The 23,935-nt window shown below is 43.5% G+C and overlaps 1 protein-coding gene across 5 annotated transcripts in view; it reads right to left on the bottom strand.

Moving 5' to 3' along the window:
* Window positions 1-23,935, bottom strand: part of PDE4DIP (phosphodiesterase 4D interacting protein) — a 738,656-nt gene that overhangs the window by 408,659 nt on the left and 306,062 nt on the right. For all 5 annotated transcript variants that reach the window (XM_073644096.1, XM_073644094.1, XM_073644092.1 and 2 more), the window contains 2 exons: window positions 20,401-20,493; window positions 16,602-16,805 (listed from right to left, as the gene is read on the bottom strand). In XM_073644096.1, coding sequence (XP_073500197.1) covers window positions 16,602-16,805; window positions 20,401-20,493 — 297 coding nt within the window. The remainder of the gene's footprint in view (window positions 1-16,601; window positions 16,806-20,400; window positions 20,494-23,935) is intronic.

Here is a 23,935-nt window from a genome sequence, read left to right as displayed (position 1 = left end):
TATTAATAGCCCAGGAAGGGAGCCATGAATATTGGCCCCCTCCCAGGCTAGAAACACCAGCCGTCAGCCGCCCCAGAAATGGCGCATTCATAGGATGCGCCAATTCTGGCACTTAGCCTCGCTCTTCCACGCTGCCCTGTAGCGGTGGCAGGGGGTAATAGGGCTGGGGTTGATGTCAGCTTATAATGCCAGCTGACATCAAGCCCAGGTTAGTAATGGAGAGGCGTCTATAAGACACCCCCATTACTAACCCCATAGTCAAAGTTAGTCAGCAGTTCCTGCAAGATGAAGGCATTGAAGTTATGGACTGGCCTGCCCGTTTCCCAGACCTGAATCCGACTGAGCACATCTGGGACATCATGTCTCGCTCCATCCACCAACGTCACGTTGCACCACAGACTGTCCAGGAGTTGGCGGATGCTTTAGTCCAGGTCTGGGAGGAGATCCCACAGGAGACCATCCGCAACCTCATCAGGAGCATGCCCAGGAGTTTCAGGGAGGTCATACAGGCACGTGGAGGCCACACACAATACTTAGCCTCATTTTGACTTGTTTTAAGGACATTACATCAAAGTTGGATCTGACGCTGACGCTGAGAGGCACAGGTCTGCCCAAGAGAGTATCACAGAAGGTGAGCTTCAGCAGCATCGCAAAGCCAATGCTGAGAGACAAAGAGTAGTCCATACTAAACAAGCTGCCCGCTGGGGTTAGAATGTAAGATTTTGCAACACTGCTTTGCTTGCTGAAAATTTCAATGAAAATGACATTGAGGCATGCTATCTTGGCCCAATGAAAAACAAATGCTCATTTTGTAATGCCAATCATTTCCAAAATGAAATTACAACAAACTGTTGTCATAATGGAATCATCATACTGGAAGAAGTACGAATGCATCCCTATATTACTAATTGCATGAAGAGATCGGAACCAGACTCCAAGAATTTTATGGAAAACATAACATCATACAATAGTGCAAACGCTTTTGCATCAATAGGCGCACAAATTGACCAATCAATTAACAGGTGATCAGGTCCTTTCTGTTATAGAATCCATAGGCAAATTTACCATGCAACATCTGCGTTGCACCCTAACCAATGTGAATCACCAACATACGCTCAGTTATATATTCTGGATTCGGCTCAAGCCTTGAATGAAAGAATGCACAATCCAGCCAACAGTGGATGCATTCGTAATGTTCTGGAAAATCTACAAAGAATTCTCGAAGATATCAATCCTTTCTCCAGAGAATACAAAAACATGTTGCAATATGAACAAGAAGAAATGCTAAAAGCAAATCTAGAAAACCGAATGCTAATTGAATATAGCATGACTTTCGTGAGAGAAAAAGTAAATACTATGCACCCCGGCAGAATCAATGCTCCAACTGCCAGAGGGAAATTGCTTCCATTTTCCACAGCACAGATGGTGCACCCCCAGAAAACCATGACCTTACCATTCATCCAAAAAGTGGAATTTTACAAAATATATCTATTCTGAGTAGACTCTGTGACCCAATGTGCTACCCTTTGCTTTTCCCTTATGAGGACTCTGGGTGGACTACAGAACTAAAAAAAACAGTTGGTCGAGGAAATGTGACTCAACTTCAATGGTATTCATACCACTTTGCCATTCGTGATGGTACTTTTAACCAGTTCCTTAATGCAGGAAAGCTGACACACCAATCTATGGTTGATGCCTATTGCAAAACTGAAGCAAACCGTATGAACTGGCTGCGCAAAAATCAAAGTACTGTAAGAGCTGAAGAATATGACGTCCTTCACCAATTCGTGACCAACCACCATTTCATGGACATAGATATCCTGCCTTGAAAAAAAGTCATATTGCCATCAACTTTCCAAGGAAGTCTAAGAAATATGGCACAAAACTACCAAGATGCCATGGCAATGGTCAGGAAATATGGCAAACCAGACCTATTTGTAACAGTAACGTGCAATCCAAAATGGAGGGAAATCAGGGAAAAGTTACTTCCCAGTCAGCAACCATGTGACAGGCAAGAGTATTTAACATGAAACTAAAATTGCTACTTGGAGACTTAACCACATACCACAGATTTGGACGTGTTAATGGTATGATGTATGTAATTGAGTTCCAAAAAAGAGGGCTCCCTCATGGACACATATTGGTATTTATGGCCCCGGAATACAAAGCCTGGGTTAAAGAAAGAATTGACAAAATTGTTTGTGCAGAGCTCCGGCACAAAGACACTCATCTAAACTTTATGAAACTGTAAAATCTTGCATGATACACGGTCCATGTGGTCCACTTAATCCAAATGCACCATGTATGGACAATGGAAACTGTACCGAAGGCTTTCCCAAGGATTTCTGTTCCAAAACTAATAGCAATGTAAATGGATACCCTAAATACTAACGTCGGGATGATAACAACTTTGTTGAACTTGGTGGAAACAGGGTTGATAATACAGTAGATGGGTTGTACCTTACAATCCTTATCTTTCCTTAAAATACATTGCCCACATAAACGTTGAGATTTGCAGTTCTATACAAAGTGTAAAATATTTGTTCAAATACGTTTATAAAGGGCATGATTGTGCAAATATCCAGTTTGTTACTTCTGCCACAGAACAAGAAGCCACGGTTGAATGGGATGAAGTAAAAAATTACTTAGAAACTCGATATGTAAGTGCACCTGAAGCATGCTGGAGACTCAGGGAATATAAAATGCACCATCAAACTGATCATGTGGAAAGATTAACCCCTTTACAACCCAAGGTGGTTTGCACGTTAGTGACCAGGCCAATTTTTACAATTCTGACCACTGTCACTTTATGAGGTAATTACTCTGGAATGCTTCAACGGATCCCCCTGATTCTGAGACTGTTTTTTCGTGACATATTGTACTTCATGATTATGGTAAAATTTCTTCGATATCACTTATGTTTATTTGTGAAAAAAACGGAAATTTGGCAAAAATTTAGCAATTTTCAAAATTTTCATTTTTATGCCCTTATGCCTGGTTTGCGTTTAGTTAAACCATCATTTATTTTTCAACAGGACAATAACCCCAAACACACCTCCAGGCTGTGTAAGGGATAGCTGACCAAGAAGGAGAGTGATGGGGTGCTACACCAGATGACCTGGCCTCCACAGTCACCAGACCTGAACCCAATCGAGATGGTTTGGGGTGAGCTGGACTGCAGAGTGAATGCAAAAGGGCCAACAAATACTAAGCATCTCTGGGAACTCCTTTAAGATTGTTGGAAGACCATTTCTGGTGACTACCACTTGAAGCTCATCAAGAGAATGCCAAGAGTGTGAGAAGCAGTCATCAAAGCAAAAGGTGGCTACTTTGAAGAACCTAGAATATAAGACATATTTTCAGTTGTATCACACTTTTTTGTTAAGTATATAATTCCACATGTGTTAATTCATAGTTTTGATGCCTTCAATGTGAATGTACAATTTTCAAAGTCATGAAAATACAGAAAAAGCTTTAAATGAGAAGGTGTATCCAAACTTTTGGTCTGTACTGTATGTCACACAAAATACTTAATAAATAACATTTCTCACATGTCTACTTTACATCAGCACAATTTTGGAACCAATTTTTTTTTTTTATTAGGGAGATATAAGGGTTAAAAATTGACCAGCGATTTTTTGTTTTTCCAACAAAATTTACAAAACCATTTTTTTAGGGACCACATCATATTTGAAGTCACTTTGAGGGGTCATTATGACAGAAAATACCCAAAAGTGACACCATTCTAAAAACTGCACCCCTAAACGTGCTCAAAACCACATTCAAGAACTTTATTAACCCTTCAGGTGCTTCACAAGAATTTTTGGAATGTGGAAGAAAAAAATTAACATTTAACTTTTTTCACAAAAATGTTACTTTAGACCCAATTTTTTTTATTTTCGCAGGGGTAACAGGAAAAAATGTACACCTAAATTTGTTGTGCAACAGATACCCCATATGTGTGGAAAAACCACTGTTTGGGCGCACGGAAGGGAAGGAGCGCCATTTGACTTTTTGAATGTAAAATTTGCTTGAATAATTAGCGGACGCCATGTTGCATTTGGGGAGCCCCTGATGTGCCTAAACAGTGGAAACCCCCCACAAGTGACACCATTTTGGAAACTAGACCCCTCAGGGAACTTATCTTGATGTGTGGTGAGCACCCCCAGGTGCTTCACAGAAGTTTATCTTATTGAGCCGTAAAAATAAAATGTTCACATTTTTTCCACAAAAATGTTTTTCAGCCCCCACTTTTGCATTTTCATAAGGGTAACAGGAGAAATTGCACCATGCAATTTGTTGTGCAATTTCTCCTGAGTAAGCTGATACCTCATATGTGGGGGAAAACAACTGCTTGAGCAAACGGCAGGGTTCGGAAGGAAAAGAGCACCATTTGACTTTTTGAATGTAAAATTTGCTTGAATAATTAGCGGATGTGCCCCTGATGTGCCTAAACAGTGGAAACCCCCCACAAGTGACACCATTTTGGAAACTAGACCCCTCAGGGAACTTATCTAGATGTGTGGTGAGCACCCTGAACCCCCAAGTCCTTTACAGAAGTTTATAACACGGAGCCGTGAAAATAAAAAAAATCTAACTTTTTCCACAAAAATTATGTTTTAGCCCCAATTTTTTTATTTTCACAAGGGTAAGAGGAGAAAAATGGACCCTAAAAACTTTTGTGCAATTTCTCCTGAGTACTCCAATACCCCATATGTGGGGAAAATACAGTGTTTGGGTGCATGGCAGAGTTCAGAAGGGAAGGAGCACTGTGTGACTTTTTGAACGCAAAATCGGCTGGAATCGAGAGCGGACGCCATGTCGCGTTTGGAGAGCCCCTGATGTGCCTAAATAGTGGAAACCCCCCACAAGTGACCTCATTTTGGAAACTACACCCCTCAAGGATTTTATCAAGGGGTATAGTGAACATTCTGAACCCAGAGGTACGACACAGAATTTGATAACATTAGGTCATCATATTGAATAAGTTGTCATTAGTCTTGAGCACAAGTGCTCGCTACTTGAGTTTGCATCGAGTACTCGGGTATGCACCATATATCAAGGGTGCTTGAGTGACATGCTCGAGTCCCCGCCCACATGTTTCACGGTTATTAGACACCCAAAAAAAAAATATGCGGGGATAGCTCGTGCATGGCAGGCAATCCCCACAAGTTTTTTTTGGCCGCGAAGCATATGGGGAGGAGACTCGAGCATGTCACTCGAGCACCCACGATTCTCAATGCACACCCGAGCACCCGATGCAAACTCAAGTAGCGAGCACTTGCGCTCAACACTAGTTACCATATTGTCATCTTTTTTTTTTTACTTTTGAAAAAAATCCCAACCCTAACCCTAGCCCAACTCTAACCGTAGCCAAACCCTAACCCCAACCCCAACCCCAACCCTAGCCCAACCCTAGCCCTAACCCCAACCCTAGCACAACCCTAGCCCAACCCTAACCCTAGCCCAACCCTAACCCCAGCACAGCCCTAACCCCAACCCCAACCCCAACCCCAGAGTTTATTTTTTATGTCATTCCTCGTGTGGTATAAGTGAGTAAACGACTTTATTCTTTGGGTCGGTGCGACTACAGAGATACCAGAATTTTTACGATTGACAGCTGTCACACACTAAAAGACGCATTTTTTTGTAAAATCTAGTTTTTGCATCGCCATATTTTGAGAGCTATAATTTTTCCATATTTTGGCCGACAGAGTCATGTTACGGCTTGTTTTTTGCGGGATGAGTTCACGTTTTTATTGGTGCCATTTTCAGGCACGTGACATTTTTTGATCGCTTTCTATTCCGATTTTTGGGAGGCAGAATAAACAAAAACCAACAATTCAGGAATTGTTTTTTTAAAAAAATTTTTTTATTCTGCTCCGCGTGTGGTAAAATTGATAAGGCAAGCGTTATTCTTCAGGTCAGTACGTTTACAGCGGTACCACATTTATATAGTTTTTCTATGTTTTGGCGCTTTTACATAATAAAAGCAATTTTATAGAAAAAAATATTTTTTTGCATCGCTTTATTCTGAGAGCTATAACTTTTTTATTTTTCGGCTGATGGAGCTGTATGGCAGCTTGTCTTTTGCGGCACGAGATTACATTTTCAGTGGTACCATTTTTATCTATATTTGTCTTTTGATCACGTGTTATTCCATTTTTTGCTTGGCGGTATGATGATAAAGCATTGTGTTTTGCTTCGTTTTTTTTTTTTTTTTTTACAGTGTTCACTGAAAGGGTTAACTAGTGGGACAATTTTATAGGTCAGGTCGTTCCGGACGCGGCAATACCAAATGTGTACTTTTATTGTTTGTTTTGTTTTCATAATAATATTTATTGATGGGTACATTATAATTTTATTTTTGGTGGATTTTTTTTTTTTTATATTTTTACAATTTTTATTTTATTTTTTTTCACTTTCTGATACTTTTTTTACTTTTATACTTTGTCACACTATGGGACTTTCACTTTTTTTACTCTGATCGCTTGCATAGCACAGGAATGTAGCACCATACCTGTGCTATGCAGGCTGTCAGCGCTGCACAGGGAGAAGATAGATTGGTCATGCACTGCGCATGACCAAAAAATCTTCCTGCTGTCTGGTGACCCGGATGTTGTCATGACGACATCGGGTCGTCATGGCAACATCCGGGAAGCTGCGGCAGACAGCGCTGAAGGCCGGAAGAGGAGGTGAGTATTGCGATCACCTCCCCTTAGCCACCGCAATGCTGCGATTGCGGGGGTTAATGTGCAGGGAGCGGTGCGGGACCACTCCCTGCACATAGCACCAGGTGTCAGGTGTGACAATCAGCTGACACCCGGCGGCGATTGCGCCCACACAGACTGTGTGCACGCGTGATCGCAATGACGTATAAATACAGGTCAGGCTCTTAAAACCCAGGGCACAGACGCGTATTAATACGTCTTGGGCTTTAAAGGGGTTAAATGTCCACCTTGAGGACAAGCATACAATATGCTTTATACCAGGTGAAGAAGCTGAAGCTGTGCAGCAGAAAAACACCAAGTCTAAACTTCTTGCTCGGTTTAAACTGAATCGGGAAGATCCTAATGCCCAACAATATTTATACATTGAAATCCCCGAACATTACACATGGGATGATAATAATGTTAAACGGAAACCACATAGCTAAGGTCATAAAACCACAATTGGCAGAATGTTAAACGTTAGTCCATTAGACAGAGAAAAATACTTTCTCCGAATTCTCCTTCTCAATGTTAGAGGCACAACATCTTTTGAGGATCTCAGAACAACTGAAGGAAACCATTTTGCTACTTTCCAAGAAGCATGTGTTGCAAGACAGTTAACTGATGATGACTCTGAATGGGATACTTGCCTAACAGAAGCTGCCACTTATCAAATGCCAATACAACTTAGACAATTGTTTGCATTTATTTGCATCATGTGTGAGCCGTCTAATGCTGCAGCATTGTTTCAAAGGCACAATAAAAATCTCATGGAAGACTATACCAGACACTTCCCTCATGTAGAAAAGGCCCTCTATATGACATTTATTTCTACAGCAGCAATGCTATTCATATTTCATACTTCATATTTACATGCGCTAAAAAAATTTTCAAAAATTTTTCATTTATTTCTATTTTTACAGCAGTTATGCTATTCATATTTCATATTTACATACTCAGTATTACAGTGTGCTACGTTATTTGTTCATTGCATATGGAGGTAGCTCCTCTTAGTAGGCACCTGTTCACACCTATTTCTTGAAGTGGAAGTGCCGTCATTTTCTTTATTACATGAAATTGAGTCTGTGTTACGGACACATGGAAAGTCATTACAAGAATTTGGCCTACAACTTCGTTGGCAAGTACAATGATCCAATCAATTCTGGCAAATATTACCGACCCTGTTGTGGAAAACGCTTTGTTTGAGGAGAAATTCCAAATGTTAAACCCAGGACAATGAAAGGCTTTAAAAAAAAATCAGAGAAGCTTTTGAGAGTCCCAAGTTGGAAAAACGACTATTTTTTCTTGACGGACCTGGTGGAAGTGGTAACACATTCCTGTATAATACAATCATGCATTACGTTCGGAACAAAAATGAATTAGTCTTGCCATGTACATTTACAGGCATTGCTGCTACTTGGCTGGAGGGAGGCAGAACTTCCCATAATCTGTTCAAACTGCCTATACCAATTAATGAAATGGCGACGTGCAATATTCGTCATGGCAGCAATACTGCCAATGAGTTGAAAAAAGCCAAACTCATAATCTGGGACGAAGCTTCTATAGCTCCAGCTCATGCTGTAAATGCAGTTGACACCTTCTACAAAGAACTCATGGCTGAAGATCCAAATGTTCCCTCCAATAAACCGTTCGGAGATGCGGTGTTTCTTTTTAGTGGAGGTTTTCGACAAATCCTTCCTGTTATACCACATGGCAGCAGAACCAAAATAATTTCAGCATGCATGAAGAACAGCTATTTTTGAAGGAATATTGAAGTCCTCAAATTGGACCAAAACATGCGTACCAATGAGAACAGTGTCCCCGAAGAGCATCAAGGTTTTTCCCAATGGCTTTTAAACCTTGTAGATGGAAAACTTCAAGAACCTGGACTAGAGGAAGATTTCTTTGAAATTCCTTCGGTCTGCATTGAAAATGGATGTATTGTTGATGCGGTCTTTCCTCAAGTCATACAACCAGAAGATGAAAGCATTGCAAACCATGCAATCCTAACTCCAAAAAACCAACATTCACATGAACTGAATGAAAATGTTCTTAGTTGAATTCAGTCTGAATTGAAATGCTACACCAGTATTGATTCCATTCAGAAAGATACTGCAAATGCTGAGGAAGCAGCAAACTATCCAATGGAGTTCTTAAACAGCTTAACGCCTGGTGGTATGTCTCCTCATAGATTACATTTGAAAGTTGAAGCAGTAGTCATGCTATTAAGAAACCTTAACTCAGCAAGAGGTCTTTGCAATGGCACCAGAATGGTTGTGAAGCAAATTATGTCAAAAGTCACTGACTGTGACATCCTCACAGGATCATTTAAAGGTACCAGGGTATTCATTCCCAGAGTTATTCTGGCACCAAGAGATCCTGATCTTCCTTTTACTTTAAAACGAAAACAGTTTCCCTTAAGGCTTGCTTATGCTATGACCATCAATAAAAGTCAAGGGCAAACACTGGATTCAGTTGGCATATATTTGCCATCTCCAGCCTTCAGCCATGGCCACCTTTATGTCACCTTTTCAAGGGCAAAATCCTTCCAACAAGTCAAAGTTTTCGCTACTGATCAACAAGGCAACTTAAAGAAAGACCACAGAGTTTACACCAAAAATGTTGTTTACAGAGAAGTTTTTGCTCAATAATTTTTTTTTCTAGCTAATAGTTTAATAAAATGTAAAATGTTATATATAACAGTGAATGTGTCTTTCCGTTCAAAGCCAAAATGGGTGGCGGCTGTGCAGTGTGGTGCCTGAGTCAGAGCATGTGCATACTGCACTACGATGCCATTTTAGTGAAGACACTGTCTATGCAAATTCCCAGACACAGTGTCTTCAAGAAAATGGCGCCAGATATTGTGAGATGCGCATACGTTGACTCAGGCGCTATTTTATGGGAGAAACACATGTCACGATGGGGGCGCAGGATGGCAGCAGCACATTACAGAATGGGGGAGCAGGATGGGAGCAGCACATTACAGAATGGGGGCGCAGGATGGGAGCAGCTCATTACAGAATGGGGGCGCAGGATGGGAGCAGCACATTACAGAATGGGGGCGCAGGATGGGAGCAGCACATTACAGAATGGGGGCGCAGGATGGGAGCAGCACATTACAGAATGGGGGCGCAGGATGGGAGCAGCACATTACACGATGGGGGCGCAGGATGGGAGCAGCACATTACAGAATGGGGGCGCAGGATGGGAGCAGCACATTACAGAATGGGGGCGCAGGATGGGAGCAGCACATTACACGATGGGGGCGCAGGATGGGAGCAGCTCATTACAGAATGGGGGCGCAGGATGGGAGCAGCACATTACAGAATGGGGGCGCAGGATGGGAGCAGCACATTACAGAATGGGGGCGCAGGATGGGAGCAGCACATTGCAGAATGGGGGCGCAGGATGGGAGCAGCACATTACAGAATGGGGGTGCAGGATGGGAGCAGCACATTACAGGATGGGAGCAGCACATGACAGGATGGGAGCACCACATGACAGGATGGGAGCACCACATGACAGGATGGGAGCACCACATGACAGGATGGGAGCACCACATGACAGGATGGGAGCACCACATGACAGGATGGGAGCACCACATGACAGGATGGGGGCGCAGGATGGGAGCAGAACATTACAGAATGGGGGCGCAGGATGGGAGTAGCATATGACAGGATGGGGGCGCAGGATGGGAGCACCACATGACAGAATGGGGGCGCAGGATGGGAGCCCCACATGACAGGATGGGGGCACATGATGGGAGCAGCACATGACAGAATGGGGGCGCAGGATGGGAGCAGCATATTACAGAATGGGGGAGCAGGATGGGAGCACCACATTACAGAATGGGGGCGCAGGATGGGAGCAGCACATTACAGAATGGGCGCGCAGGATGGGAGCAGCACATGACAGAATGGGAGCGCAGGATGGGAGCAGTACATTACAGAATGGGCGCGTAGGATGGGAGCAGCACATGACAGGATGGGGGCGCAGAATGGAAGCAGCACATGACAGGATGGGGGCGCAGGATGGGAGCAGCACATTACAGAATGGGCGCGCAGGATGGGAGCAGCACATTACAGAATGGGCGCGCAGGATGGGAGCAGCACATTACAGAATGGGCGCGCAGGATGGGAGCAGCACATGACAGGATGGGGGCGCAGGATGGGAGCAGCACAAGACAGGATGGGGCACACGATGGGAGCAGCACATGACAGGATGGAGGCGCACGATGGGAGCAGAACATTACAGGATGGGAGCGCAGGATGGGAGCAGCACATGACAGGATGGGGGCGCAGGATGGGAGCAGCACATGACAGGATGGGGGCGCAGGATGGGAGCAGCACATGACAGGATGGGAGCGCAGGATGGGAGCAGCACATGACAGGATGGGGGCGCACGATGGGAGCAGCACATGACAGGATGGAGGCGCACGATGGGAGCAGAACATTACAGAATGGGGGCGCAGGATGGGAGTAGCACATGACAGGATGGGGGTGCAGGATGGGAGCAGCACATGACAGGATGGGGGCGCACGATGGGAGCAGCATATGACAGGATGGGGGCGCACGATGGGAGCAGCACATGACAGGATGGGAGCACCACATGACAGGATGGGGGGGCAGGATGGGAGCACCACATGACAGGATGGGGGCGCAGGATGGGAGCAGCACATGACAGGATGGGCGCGCACGATGGGAGCAGCACATGACAGGATGGGGGCGCACGATGGGAGCAGCACATGACAGGATGGGGGTGCACGATGGGAACAGCACATGACAGGATGGGGGCACAGGATGGGAGCAGCACATGACAGGATGGGGGTGCAGGATGGGAGCAGCACATGACAGGATGGGGGCGCACGATGGGAGCAGCACATGACAGGATGGGGGTGCACGATGGGAACAGCACATGACAGGATGGGGGCACAGGATGGGAGCAGCACATGACAGGATGGGGGTGCAGGATGGGAGCAGCACATGACAGGATGGAGACCATATACCAATATAAATGCTCGCCACAAGGGTGTAGAACGGGTTCATAGCTAGTCTAAATATATTCACCCTGATCACATGGGATTTATACAGCATAGACAAGCTGCAGCCAATGTTCACCAAGACAGGGTATGTTATGAAGGGTCTACGAGAGGCTTTTTGCTCTGTCTCATGGCCATACTCACAGTACTGGTTTAGAACGTATGGGCTATGGCCTATGTTCATCAGTATTCTACAGCCTCTGCCCCAACCTTATATGAAGCATCATCAGCAATGTCCGTGTCAGGGGCTGGGCTAGTCCCTTCTCTACTAAGCACTGGTTGTCAATTCCAAAGTTGGGCTTCAATAGTGTCTAACATTGTCCCTGATTTTAATTTTAAATTACTTCTGTGGTGTAGCCCTTCTTTCTAGCCTGCAGTGTTAGTACTACCATTTTTCCATTACCTGGGACTTTGGAATAGCCTATCAAAAAGATATCACCTCCACTTTTTCCACACTCCTCTGGCTCCTGTAATAACCCAGACTTTCCTCCCGGTTGGGTCTCTTACTTATTGTTGATTTTATCCATTGATTAAGTATTTAATACCAGGAATTCCTCTCCTGTATTCATGGTATGTACTCCTATGAATCTTTTTGCTTTAAAAAAAAAATCTGTCACTTTTGGGGCTCAAGCAAACAACAACATGTCTTAACAACCCTGGTCAATCTGGCAATATATCCATGCTCATTACATTATTTGTTTCTACCTTAACCCCTTCACAACAAGGCCATTTTCTGTTTTTTCCTCCCCTTCTTCTAAGAGCCATAATTTTTTTTCTTTTTCTGTCAATATAGCTGTACGAGTATGAAGGCTTGTTTTTTTTGGTACAAGTTGTAGTTTTGAATGACCCCATTTTTTTATCATGTGATGCTCTGGAAAGAGGGAAAAAAATTCCAAGTGCATTGAAATTGCAAAAAAAGTGCAATTGTGTTTTTATTATTTATCATATTCAATATATAGTAAAACTGACCTGGCAATATGATTCTTCAGGTCATTAAGAGTATGCAGATACCAAACATGTATAGTTGTTTTTTTTTTTACTTAAGTGGTGAAAAAAAATTCAGAAATTAATTTAAACAAAAAAACCCTTTCTTGTGTCGCCATAGTCCAAGATCCGTAACGGGGCAAGAGGGGAGGTATTTGAACTTGTGTTTTTTCATATTTTATAAACTGTTTTATAATGTATTGAATAGTCCCCTTAGGGGACCATTAGCTAAGATTATGCTAAACGTTGGCTTTCACATGAGGATCGAATTGACATGCACGGGGGTGTTCAGCAGACCTCCAGCTGTCATGACAACCCATCAGCTCCCCACGATCACATCACGGGAGCACCAATGTGGGGGTGGAATGACCCCCCCTGTCAATGTTAAATGCCGCTGTCAAAAATTGATAGTGGGATTTAACAGGTTAATAGCCGTGGGTGGGGAGCCACTCCATTCATGGTTGTTAGTGGCACATGACGGCTGATTAAAGGAGTCATCATCTGTTATAATCCGTGCTGGCTCAGTGTGCGAGCCCGTGTCAAATGGCGGGGACACGACTTTTGACGTACATGTATATCAGAGGTCATGAAGGGGTTAAGTTTAGTAATTGAAGAACATCCATCCACAGGTATCCATCTGTATGGGCTGCAGAGAGGACCTGCCAGGAACCCATACATTCTAGGCTCAAACACACACACCCCCGATGGGTGGGTAGAATGATGCACTCTTCTGCTGACGCATGTTAAAAATGGCGCTGAGACTGACAGTGGGATTTAACAGGCTAACAGCCATGGGCAGAGCTCCGCTCCACCCACAGCTATTAGCAGCACATGATAGCTGATTATATTAGCTGTCATGTGCGGGGAAAGAAAGATGTGGGATCGAAGCCTGCATGACGTACCAGTACATCGTTTGTCAGTAAAGGGTTAAATAAACTGTCCCACATCCTCCACTGGAAGTGGGTAATCTTTATCATTTAGAGATTGGCTAGATAAACTTTCTATTAAAGGGAATCTGTCAGCAGGTTTTTGCTATGTAATCTGAAGACAGGAGATAGATGCTGAAACATTGAATTCAAAGATGTGTCATTTATTAACCTGTGTGCTGTTTACTTACACTGAAGATTTTATCATCACTAGGAGATAATCACTGCCAGGTGTGATGTACACACCACTGCTAGACTGACCACGCCCCCTCCTGTGATAAGCAGCTCACTGTCAACACACAATGTACATAGAAAGCTGTGGTGTAGGTGGGGTTAACTTTCCCAGCTTTGCTACATGAAGCATCTAAAAGCTCTGATCGTGTTAGAACGGCTGAACCCAGTAATCTAAATGATACATCGTTGGAATCAGGGTCTCTTTTCCTTATGCTGCTCTCTGATGAGGTAGCAAAAACCTAGTGACATATTCCCTTTAATACATCTTTGGTGGAATCCGGGTATTGTAATGCAGTGGCTTGCAGCATTACTGTAATGGTCCAGGGTGTGTTTTGGTCGACCATGTACCTCCCTCAGGTGACTGGTCACATGACTGTGACATTGCACAGGTCCTGTGCACACAGAAGGTCTGATCACATGACTGTGACATCAGCACAGGTCCTGTCTGTGCACTAGAGGATATATAAACCCTGGTAGATTTGAGACAGGTGTGTAAGGCATGACGCCTGTTCCCGTGTGGGACACCGTTAGCCTGGAGAGGCTTAGTGAGGCCTAGAGATGCCTGGTGAAGCCTGAAAGGCAGAGGCTGGATCCGTATGTGTAAGGGATTCCAGTAGCCTTGGAGGGCCAGAGGCTTGGAAGGCAAGAGTCCTGGAAGGCAGAGGCTGGATGTCAGGTGAGACAACATACCAGTAGCCTTTGAAGGAACGAGGGCTGGAGACCCCCATCTGGGAAGTCGTAAAGCCACAGTGGTGGAAGAACAAATCTGACTGAAGCAGCTAAAACCCGGCAAAGGTAAAACACTACATTATATAGACGTTGCTATAAGTGACTTTGCTGGAGGCTGTAACTGGAGCCAAGTGGGCCTGTCTGCCACTTAAAAGATTCCTGGACATTATATGTGTATGTCGGCGAGCCACTGAGTTGGACTCTGTGATAAGCAGTAGTGAAGTTTAATAAACTGCTGGATTGTGAAATACTAGAAAACGTGGCTGGTGTGCTTTAATTGACCCGATGCAGCGAGTGTCCCCCAGCATGATGACTAGCGCTGCCTTACAGTATAAACCCTTCATGAAATATTTATTAACATCCCATAGGTTGCCACACATTTTCCTGGGATTCCCACCCCACAATTCCCTTATTTAGGGTTTTGGGAATGAGGGTTTGGTTTTGGATTCGCTTTTATCACCTGATGCAGACAGTAACCCGCGTTTACCCTAATCTCCCCTGGGAGACATATATGACATATCCAGAAACACACCTAAAAACTAATCTTATATTTATTCCTTGCCACCAAAATGACTATTGCAGGAGCTTGGAAGACACCTTCAATTATTGATCGAGTAAAATTAAAACTCTCATGGATCATAGTTAATGAGAAGTAGTCTAGTGTCCTTTTAGCCAAGGCTGCCTTATTTGAGATGACTTTAGCTTTTATAAAACATTACAGATAGCTCTAGAGATACCGGATGTTCTGCAGTGGATATAACTACAGTACATGCAGTGTATAACATGTAGAGATACCAGTGATACTGGGACTGCTGTGCACTACATACTGGGAAAGCTACTGCAGTATATTTAATAATCATTTCCAAAGGCCCCAAATTACAAGACAGAAGCCAGAATAGGGTTCTTCTGCTTTACATCTGGCTGGTATGCATCTGTCAGACGTATCTATAATATACTTACCTTGTAATATCTTCACATCCTGTTCGGTCCAGATGTGTCCGGATCCCAGAATTCCAAGCGGTGGAAGTTCGTTTACCGCCATATTGGGACACCCAAGTGATGGGTGTCTCAATATGGAAACCGCTGGTGGTACCAGCCTCTTGCGCGGAACCACCAGCGGAACACCACCGCGAACACGCCGTACACGCCGCTGCCGGGATCAGCCGAATGATTCACTGACCGCCGCCATCTTTGTACAGGAGGAGCGCATGTGCAGTTTTAATGTGACTGTCGCTATCTGCCTGCACAAAGATGGCGGCGGTCTGATTTACTGCGCTGGGAGACAGCTGAAACGAGAGAACACATGAGGGAAGAAGACAGCACAGGGGTGGAGAGAGAGAGCAGACAAGGGGGAGAGCACATGGGGTACACAGGTCAAAGAAGAGATCACATGAGGAGAAGACAGCAGATGGGGGAGAGAGAAAGAGCACAGGGGGGAGAGAGACAGAGCACGGGGTGAGACAGCTCAAACGGGACAGCACATGAGGGGAGAACACAGCACAGGAAGGAGAGAGACAGCAGACAAAGGGGATAGCACATGGGGTAGACAGGTCAAAGAAGAGATCACATGAGAAAAGAAGACAGCAAGCAGATGGGGGAGAGAGAAAATGCACAGGGGGTTGAGAAACAGAGCACAGGGGGAGACAGCTCAAACGGGACAACACATCAGAGGAGAACATAGCACAGGAAGGAGAGAGACAGCAGACAAGGGGGATAGCACATGGGGTAGACAGATCAAAGAAGAGAGCACAGACGGGAGAAGTCAGCACATGGGGGAAAGAGATAGTGGATAGGTGGGTGAGCACATGGGGGGGGGGGGGGGGGATTCTCAACGCTGCAAAGCCTGCCCCTATCGTGACATTACCGAAAGCATCGGGCCTCCATCTAGTACTTTATAAGTGCATACAACCGACAGCAGCCAAACAATGCTGTGTGCGCCCTGAATTCACAATGTACAGAAAGAGAAGAATAAGGCAGCACCTGATTGTGTTTCCATGTAGTCTCCTTCTGCTGCTGTCCTTCTAGGATGTCAGCTTCCAGTAACCTCTGAGATCTTTTAACCTCAGTTAGCTGGCGTTCCTTTTGTCGGAGAGCCATTTGCTTTTTCTGAAGTTCCATCTGAGTAGAGAATAATGTGTTCTGCAGGTCTAAAAACTGGAGCTGGGTTGGCATTACTGGAAAAGTCTGGAAAACACAACACATACCGTCTTTGGGGATAGACTTTTTACAGTATCTCCTTAGGGCAGGAGTAACAACTCATCCTTTTCCTGCCACAAACATAACAGCCATTATATGGCAGGGATGGGCATTTGTAGCCATGTCCATAACTTTAAGGCTATGTTCACATACTGCATTTTTATGCGCTTTTTTTTTCTGCAGCCAAAATGCAGCTTTCAATAAGCCACTTTTTCAGTGTTTTGGGAGCGGATTACACGTGTTACAGTACATTTAATAAAGCGCTATTTACCCAAAATGCTTCAATGCGTTTTTTCACTCATTGCTTTCTAGGGGTGAAAAAATGCCGCAAAACATGCTACAGAAAACACTGCAGTTTTTCAATTCAGTCAGGGAAAAAAACAAAAACGTGTACAGTACAGACCAAAAGTTTGGACACACCTTCTCATTTAAAGATTTTTCTGTATTTTCATGACTATGAAAATTGTACATTCACACTGAAGGCATCAAAACTATGAATTAACACATGTGGTATTATATACTTAACAAAAAAGTGTGAAACAACTGAAAATATGTCTTATATTCTAGGTTCTTCAAAGTAGCCACCTTTTGCTTTGATGACTGCTTTGTACACTCTTGGCATTCTCTTGATGAGTTTCAAGAGGTAGTCACCAGAAATGGTCTTCCAACAATCTTGAAGGAGTTCCCAGAGATGCTTAGCACTTGTTGGCCCTTTTGCCTTCACTCTGCGGTCCAGCTCACCCCACACCATCTCGATTGGGTTCAGGTCTGGTGACTGTGGAGGCCAGGTCATCTGGCGTAGCACCCCATCACTCTCCTTCTTGGTCAAATAGCCCTTACACAGCCTGGAGGTGTGTTTGGGGTCATTGTCCTGTTGAAAAATAAATGATGGTCCAACTAAACGCAAACCGGATGGAATAGCATGCCGCTGCAAGATGCTGTGGTAGCCATGCTGGTTCAGTATGCCTTCAATTTTGAATAAATCCCCAACAATGCCACCAGCAAAGCACCCCCACACCATCACACCTCCTCCTCCATGCTTCACGGTGGGAACCAGGCATGTAGAGTCCATCCATTCACCTTTTCTGCGTCGCACAAAGACACGGTGGTTGGAACCAAAGATCGCAAATTTGGACTCATCAGACCAAAAGCACATATTTCCACTGGTCTAATGTCCATTCCTTGTGTTCTTTAGCCCAAACAAGTCTCTTCTGCTTGTTGCCTGTCCTTAGTAGTGGTTTCCTAGCAGCTATTTTACCATGAAGGCCTGCTGCACAAAGTCTCCTCTTAACAGTTGTTGTAGAGATGTGTCTGCTGCTAGAACTCTGTGTGGCATTGACCTGGTCTCTCATCTGAGCTGCTGTTAACCTGCGATTTCTGAGGCTGGTGACTCAGATAAACTTATCCTCAGAAGCAGAGGTGACTCTTGGTCTTCCTTTCCTGGGGCGGTCCTCATGCGAGCCAGTTTCTTTGTAGCGCTTGATGGTTTTTGCAACTGCACTTGGGGACACTTTCAAAGTTTTCCCAATTTTTCACACTGACTGACCTTCATTTCTTAAAGTAATGATGGCCACTTGTTTTTCTTTACTTAGCTGCTTTTTTCTTGCCACAATACAAATTCTAACAGTCTATTCAGTAGGACTATCAGCTGTGTATCCACCAGACTTCTGCACAACACAACTGATGGTCCCAAACCCATTTATAAGGCAAGAAATCCCACTTATTAAACCTGACAGGGTACACCTGTGAAGTGAAAACCATTTCCGGTGACTACCTCTTGAAGCTCATCAAGAGAATGCCAAGAGTGTGCAAAGCAGTCATCAAAGCAAAAGGTGGCTACTTTGAAGAACCTAGAATATAAGTCATATTTTCAGTTGTTTCACACTTTTTTGTTAAGTATATAATTCCACATATGTTAATTCATAGTTTTGATGCCTTCAGTGTGAATGTACAATTTTCATAGTCATGAAAATACAGAAAAATCTTTAAACGAGAAGGTGTGTCCAAACTTTTGGTCTGTACTGTACAATAAATTTCAGGGTTCTCATAACTTTTTCTATTACTGTGAAATGCAGCTTTTAATTTTCAAAAAAACTGAAAAAAAAACCCCAAAAAACGCAGAAAAAAAGCAACGTGTGAACATATTCTAACATTGCAGCTAGATTTGGCCTTTATGATTGGGCTATTTTTTTTTGTTCTTTTATTCTCACCGTCTGACACCTGTGGCTTTTACATTTTTCTGTCAATTTAGTCATATGAGGGCCTATTCACAACAAGCTTCTTATTTACGTTTAGTGCATTGGCTGGGAAAGCTCTGGAGGCCAAACATCCAGTGAAAAAGACAAGCAATACACATTTTTTTAACATGAAAGCCTATGTGAGATTATGGAAATTTGTGAATACAGACTTCAGGCATTTTGGACCACCACCAATTTCCAAGATGACAGGCCTTTATAGAGCACGTCAACCTATTTGCAACAACTCTCGATTTCTGTTACTAGCACAACATTTCGCCAGTGACATAAATGGCCATTTACTCAGAATGGTGTCAGATTTCCTACAGTAACTCTCATAGGCCGGCTGTACATGGCACGACTGCAGCAGCTGAATGGCCACTGATCAGCTACATGTAAGTCGATCAGAAAAAACAAAGACAAAAGCACAATACACAAAGGTAAATGGATAAATTGCAAAGTGCATAAAAATAATGATAAATAATAAAGGGTATTTAGTGAACAGAAATTTTGATCAAATAATGTAAAAGCCATCCTGCCATGTCAGTTCAGACTCACAGGTTTTTTCTTTGTAGTCTAATGTGCAGTAGTGAATATAAGGGTGTGGCCGCCCTTTTTCTGAGCTGGAAGGCTCATTCTGCCTCTCAGGTCTATGCTTCTACTAAGGGTTCAGTCTCTCAGCCCTTATCCATGTGTATGTCACTTGACAAATGGTAAGGTTTTAATATTAGAGTTAGGACTGTCCCATAAGTGTTGTCGTGACATGGCGGGATGGCTTTTACATTATTTTGATCAAAATTTATGTTAACTAAATACCCTTTAATATTTATCATTATTTTTATGCACTTTGCGATTTATCCATTTACCTTTGTGTATTGTGCTTTTGTCTTTGTTTTTTTCTGTCTAATGGCCTATGTAAACATGCATTTACATTTTGCATGCACACCAATTTACGTTTCAGTTCAGACTCCCAGGTTTTTTCAATGCAAGTCGGTCAGCAGGCATTTAATGGCTTGTTTAGACTGGACGACCACAATTCTACATGAACAGAACGATCATTAATACAGGATGATGTGAACAATGATTATTAAGCTTGCAAAAAATCTTTGCACCGATGAAAGAGCAGTCCGCCGGCCTGATTAGATGGGATGATAGTCGGGAAGGAGAGCACACATACACAAAGTATTAGGCCAATCTGTGACCCTACCATACTGCATCATATCTATTACACATATTTTAGGAACCAGACCAGCACTTACTGAATATGTTATGGTTGATGATAAAGGCTTTGCAATATAGAAAGTGAGGATCGTTTTACACATTTGTTGGCAGTCCTTTGCATTACTTACTTGTAGCTGTTCATTCTGACTCTTTAATAGCACATCCTGCAATTTAGCAATAGTAGCATTGTGTTCATCTACTATTTGATATAGTTCCATAACCTACAAGAAAATGTGAAAGCTTTGTAAGTTCCTGAAAGACCAACATAAATATTATATATATTGTAGGGATTCACACTTCCACTGCGTGGTTTGGGTACATACACACAGGCACTTGGTTCTCTGCGAAAACAGAGTCTTATGTTAATTTCCCGGCATAAACAATAACAAAGTCCACATGAAACAAAAATAGCCTTTCTCAGGCTCAAACGAGTAAAAGGCTGTTATAGATATGATTGCAAATCTATAAGTCTCATAACCAAGAGCTTGCAATCTGACAAGTTACCTTTACATGACCCCTATGCAGCTGACCCCCTCACCTGGAAACAGGTAATTAAGGAAAATCCTAATGGCTAGAAGATGTGAGGCCAATCTTAGCTTGAATACATAAGAATGCGGAGAAGGGCAGATTTACGACCAGTAGAGATAAGAGCCCCATATAAAAAGAACAGTCAAAATCCTTTATCTACCTTATGGAAATTATGAAGTGAGGCTTCATAAACTGTGTCGATATAGATAGGAAAGTCATATTTTCACAATGATATCGGCCAGATAGATGGCAATATCTATGCCAAGTCTCCTATCTATAAGCAGATAAATTCGTGATCGGAAAGATGATGGTAATATCTCCAACCTAGGACCTTCAGGGCAGAAGTTAACGTAAAAGTTGGGATCTCATAATTCTCTAAGACTAAGGGCCCCGTCACACTAAGCGATGCAGCAGCGATCCCGACAACGATACGACCTGTCAGGGATCGTTGCTGCATCGCTAATACATCGCTGGTGAGCTGTCAAACAGGCAGGCTCACCAGCGATCAGGGGAGCAGCGATATCGTGGAAAGAATCGTTCCACGATGTCCTGCTCCCGTTACCAGCCTGCTGCAAGCAGGAGCAGGCTGGTAACTATGGTAAACATCGGGTTACTAAGTGCGCGTGTGCCCCTAGTAACCCGATGTTTACCATAGTTACCAGCCAGATCGTTGGTCCCGCTGGTCACACACAGCGATGTGTGCTGGCCAGCGGGAGGCCAACGACCAAAAAATGGTCCAGGACACTTTGCAACGATCAGCGACCTCACAGCAGGGGCCTGATCGTTGCAAAGTGTCACACACAGCGACATCGCTGGTGAGGTCGCTGGTGAGTCACCAAAACCGTGACTCAGCAGCGATATCGCTATGTGAGACGGGGGCTTAAGGGCTCATACTCATCTGCGTTTAAAACGGACGAGTACAATCCAATAAAAAAAATCAGATTGCACTCTGATTAATGTTAGTCAATGATTCTGTGCAATTTTTTTCTCAGCTCGGATCGGACTCAGAAAAAAAAAATCACAGCATGCTGCGAATGGCTGCGTATATCGGACGAGACTAGTCAATGCAAGTCAATGGGTGTGAGAAAATGTTTTTCTCGCACCCATCTCATAGGAAAATAGGAAACCCAACATTTTATCAGCCGAGAACAGTAAATTAGCAGAGTGAACTGTTAGAATAGAATAGATATAGATAGAATAAAAGAAAAAAATGGTGTGGGGTCCCCCATATTATTCTTAACCAGCTGAGGGTCAGCTGGGGGCTGCTGATGTTTATAGTCTGGGAAGGGGGTAATAAACACGGAGCTTCCCAGGCTATTAATGTCAGCTCACGGTTGTCTACTTAGCCTTTACTGGTTATTAACAAGGGGTGACACCACAAAAAATGACGTGGGGTCTCCCCTATTTGTAATAACCAGCAAAGGCTAGGCAGACAGCTGTGGGCTGATATTAATAGCCTAAAAAGGTGGGGCCATGGATATTCGCCCCCTCCCAAACTAATAACATCAGCCCTCAGCCTCCCCATTTCTGGCACTTAGTCTCGGCTCTTCCCACTTGCCTTGAAGTGGTGGCAAGTGGGGTAATAATATTGGGGTTGATACAAGCTTTTTAATGTCAGCTGACATCAAGACCAGGGGTTAGTAATGGAGAGGAGTCTATTAGACAACCCAATTACTAACCCCATAGTGAAAATTAAATGAAGACACACACAGAAAAAAGTCCTTTAACTGAACAAAACACAGAAAAAATTCATTAATTTTAAATAAACACTCCCGACCCTCTTTGACCCATTTATTAATGTAAAAATAAAAAAACGACAGTATTCCTCACCTGTCCATCGATAATCCATTTGTCCCGCGATGAGCCCTACTCGGCTACATCTGGATGCATTGCTGAGCGGTGGCATTATTATTACCGCTCAGCCCTGCATCCAGGAGACATTAAGCTGTGCGTGAGAACACAGCTTCAGTGCCGCACCCTGACATCAGTGAGGTCACTTGGTGCAGTAACCAGCCAGGTAAACGGGGAAGGGGAAGAGCATCCAGTGATGTTTCTCAGTTGCAAGCTCTTACCCCGGAAAGTGGCCTATGCCACTGTGGAGGAGTGTCTCGTCATAGTGTGGGCCCAATGGAAGCTGCAGCTCTACCTATATGGGTGCAACTTCCCCATAGTGACCAACCATAACCCTCTTAGTTAACTGCACCGGGTGGCCGGTGACAATGGTAAACTACTGTGGTGGAGCTTGGCTCTACAGTACAATTTTACCATTCAACGCAAAAAGGATAGAGAACATGGCAACGCTGAAAGTTTGTCCCACCCACACCCAAATATGAGCCCAATCTTAGCTTCAATGCACAAGAATGCGGAGAAGGGCAAATTTACGACTGGTAGAGGTAAAAGCCCCAGCGAAATAGAAAACGTAAAATCCTTTGTCTACCTAAAAGAAATTATTAAGGTTTTATGAACTGCGTCAATAAAATAGACAGGAAAGTCATAATTTCGTAAACAAGATGAAATGGCAAACGCAAAACATGGTTTTGCGTTGCTGGGCGATGGCCGGAGTTCCACCAAATGGATATCGGCCAGATAGATGACAATATCTATGCCATGTCTCCTATCTATGAACAGATAAAATCGTAATAGGAAAGATGACGGTAATATCTCCCGCCTGGCACCTTTAGGGTTTGAAAATATCGTAAAAGATGGGAATTTTTTAAGACTAAGACACATCCTATAGCTCGCTGAAGTCCAGCTCTGTTATAAGTCATCAGAGGGGAGGTATGTGGATGTAACTTGTGTTAATAAAAAGCCAATGCCAATTATGATCCTTGTTCAATGCCAGGAAGATACATTGCTGTGTAGGATTGATCCACATTTCACTGGAGTTCTATAAATCTGAGACATTTCCATGACCCAGGTTTAGTAATTTTCTTTCGTTATTCCTTTTTATTTTATGTAATTACACTGCTCAAAAAAATAAAGGGAACACTTAAACAACAGAATACAACTCCAAGTAAATCAAACTTCTGTTAAATCAAACTGTCCACTTAGGAAGCAACACTGACTGACAATCAATTTCACATGCTGTTGTGCAAATGGAATAGACAATAGATGGAAATTATTGGCAATTATCAA

The sequence above is a fragment of the Phyllobates terribilis genome, unplaced genomic scaffold (assembly GCF_046119375.1).
Source record: "Phyllobates terribilis strain yellow unplaced genomic scaffold, ASM4611937v1 Scaffold_8__6_contigs__length_399053987, whole genome shotgun sequence".
NCBI lineage: Eukaryota > Metazoa > Chordata > Amphibia > Anura > Dendrobatidae > Phyllobates > Phyllobates terribilis.
The sequence above is the reverse complement of the archived record's forward strand: the minus strand, read 5'-3'. Positions and strand labels throughout refer to the sequence as shown.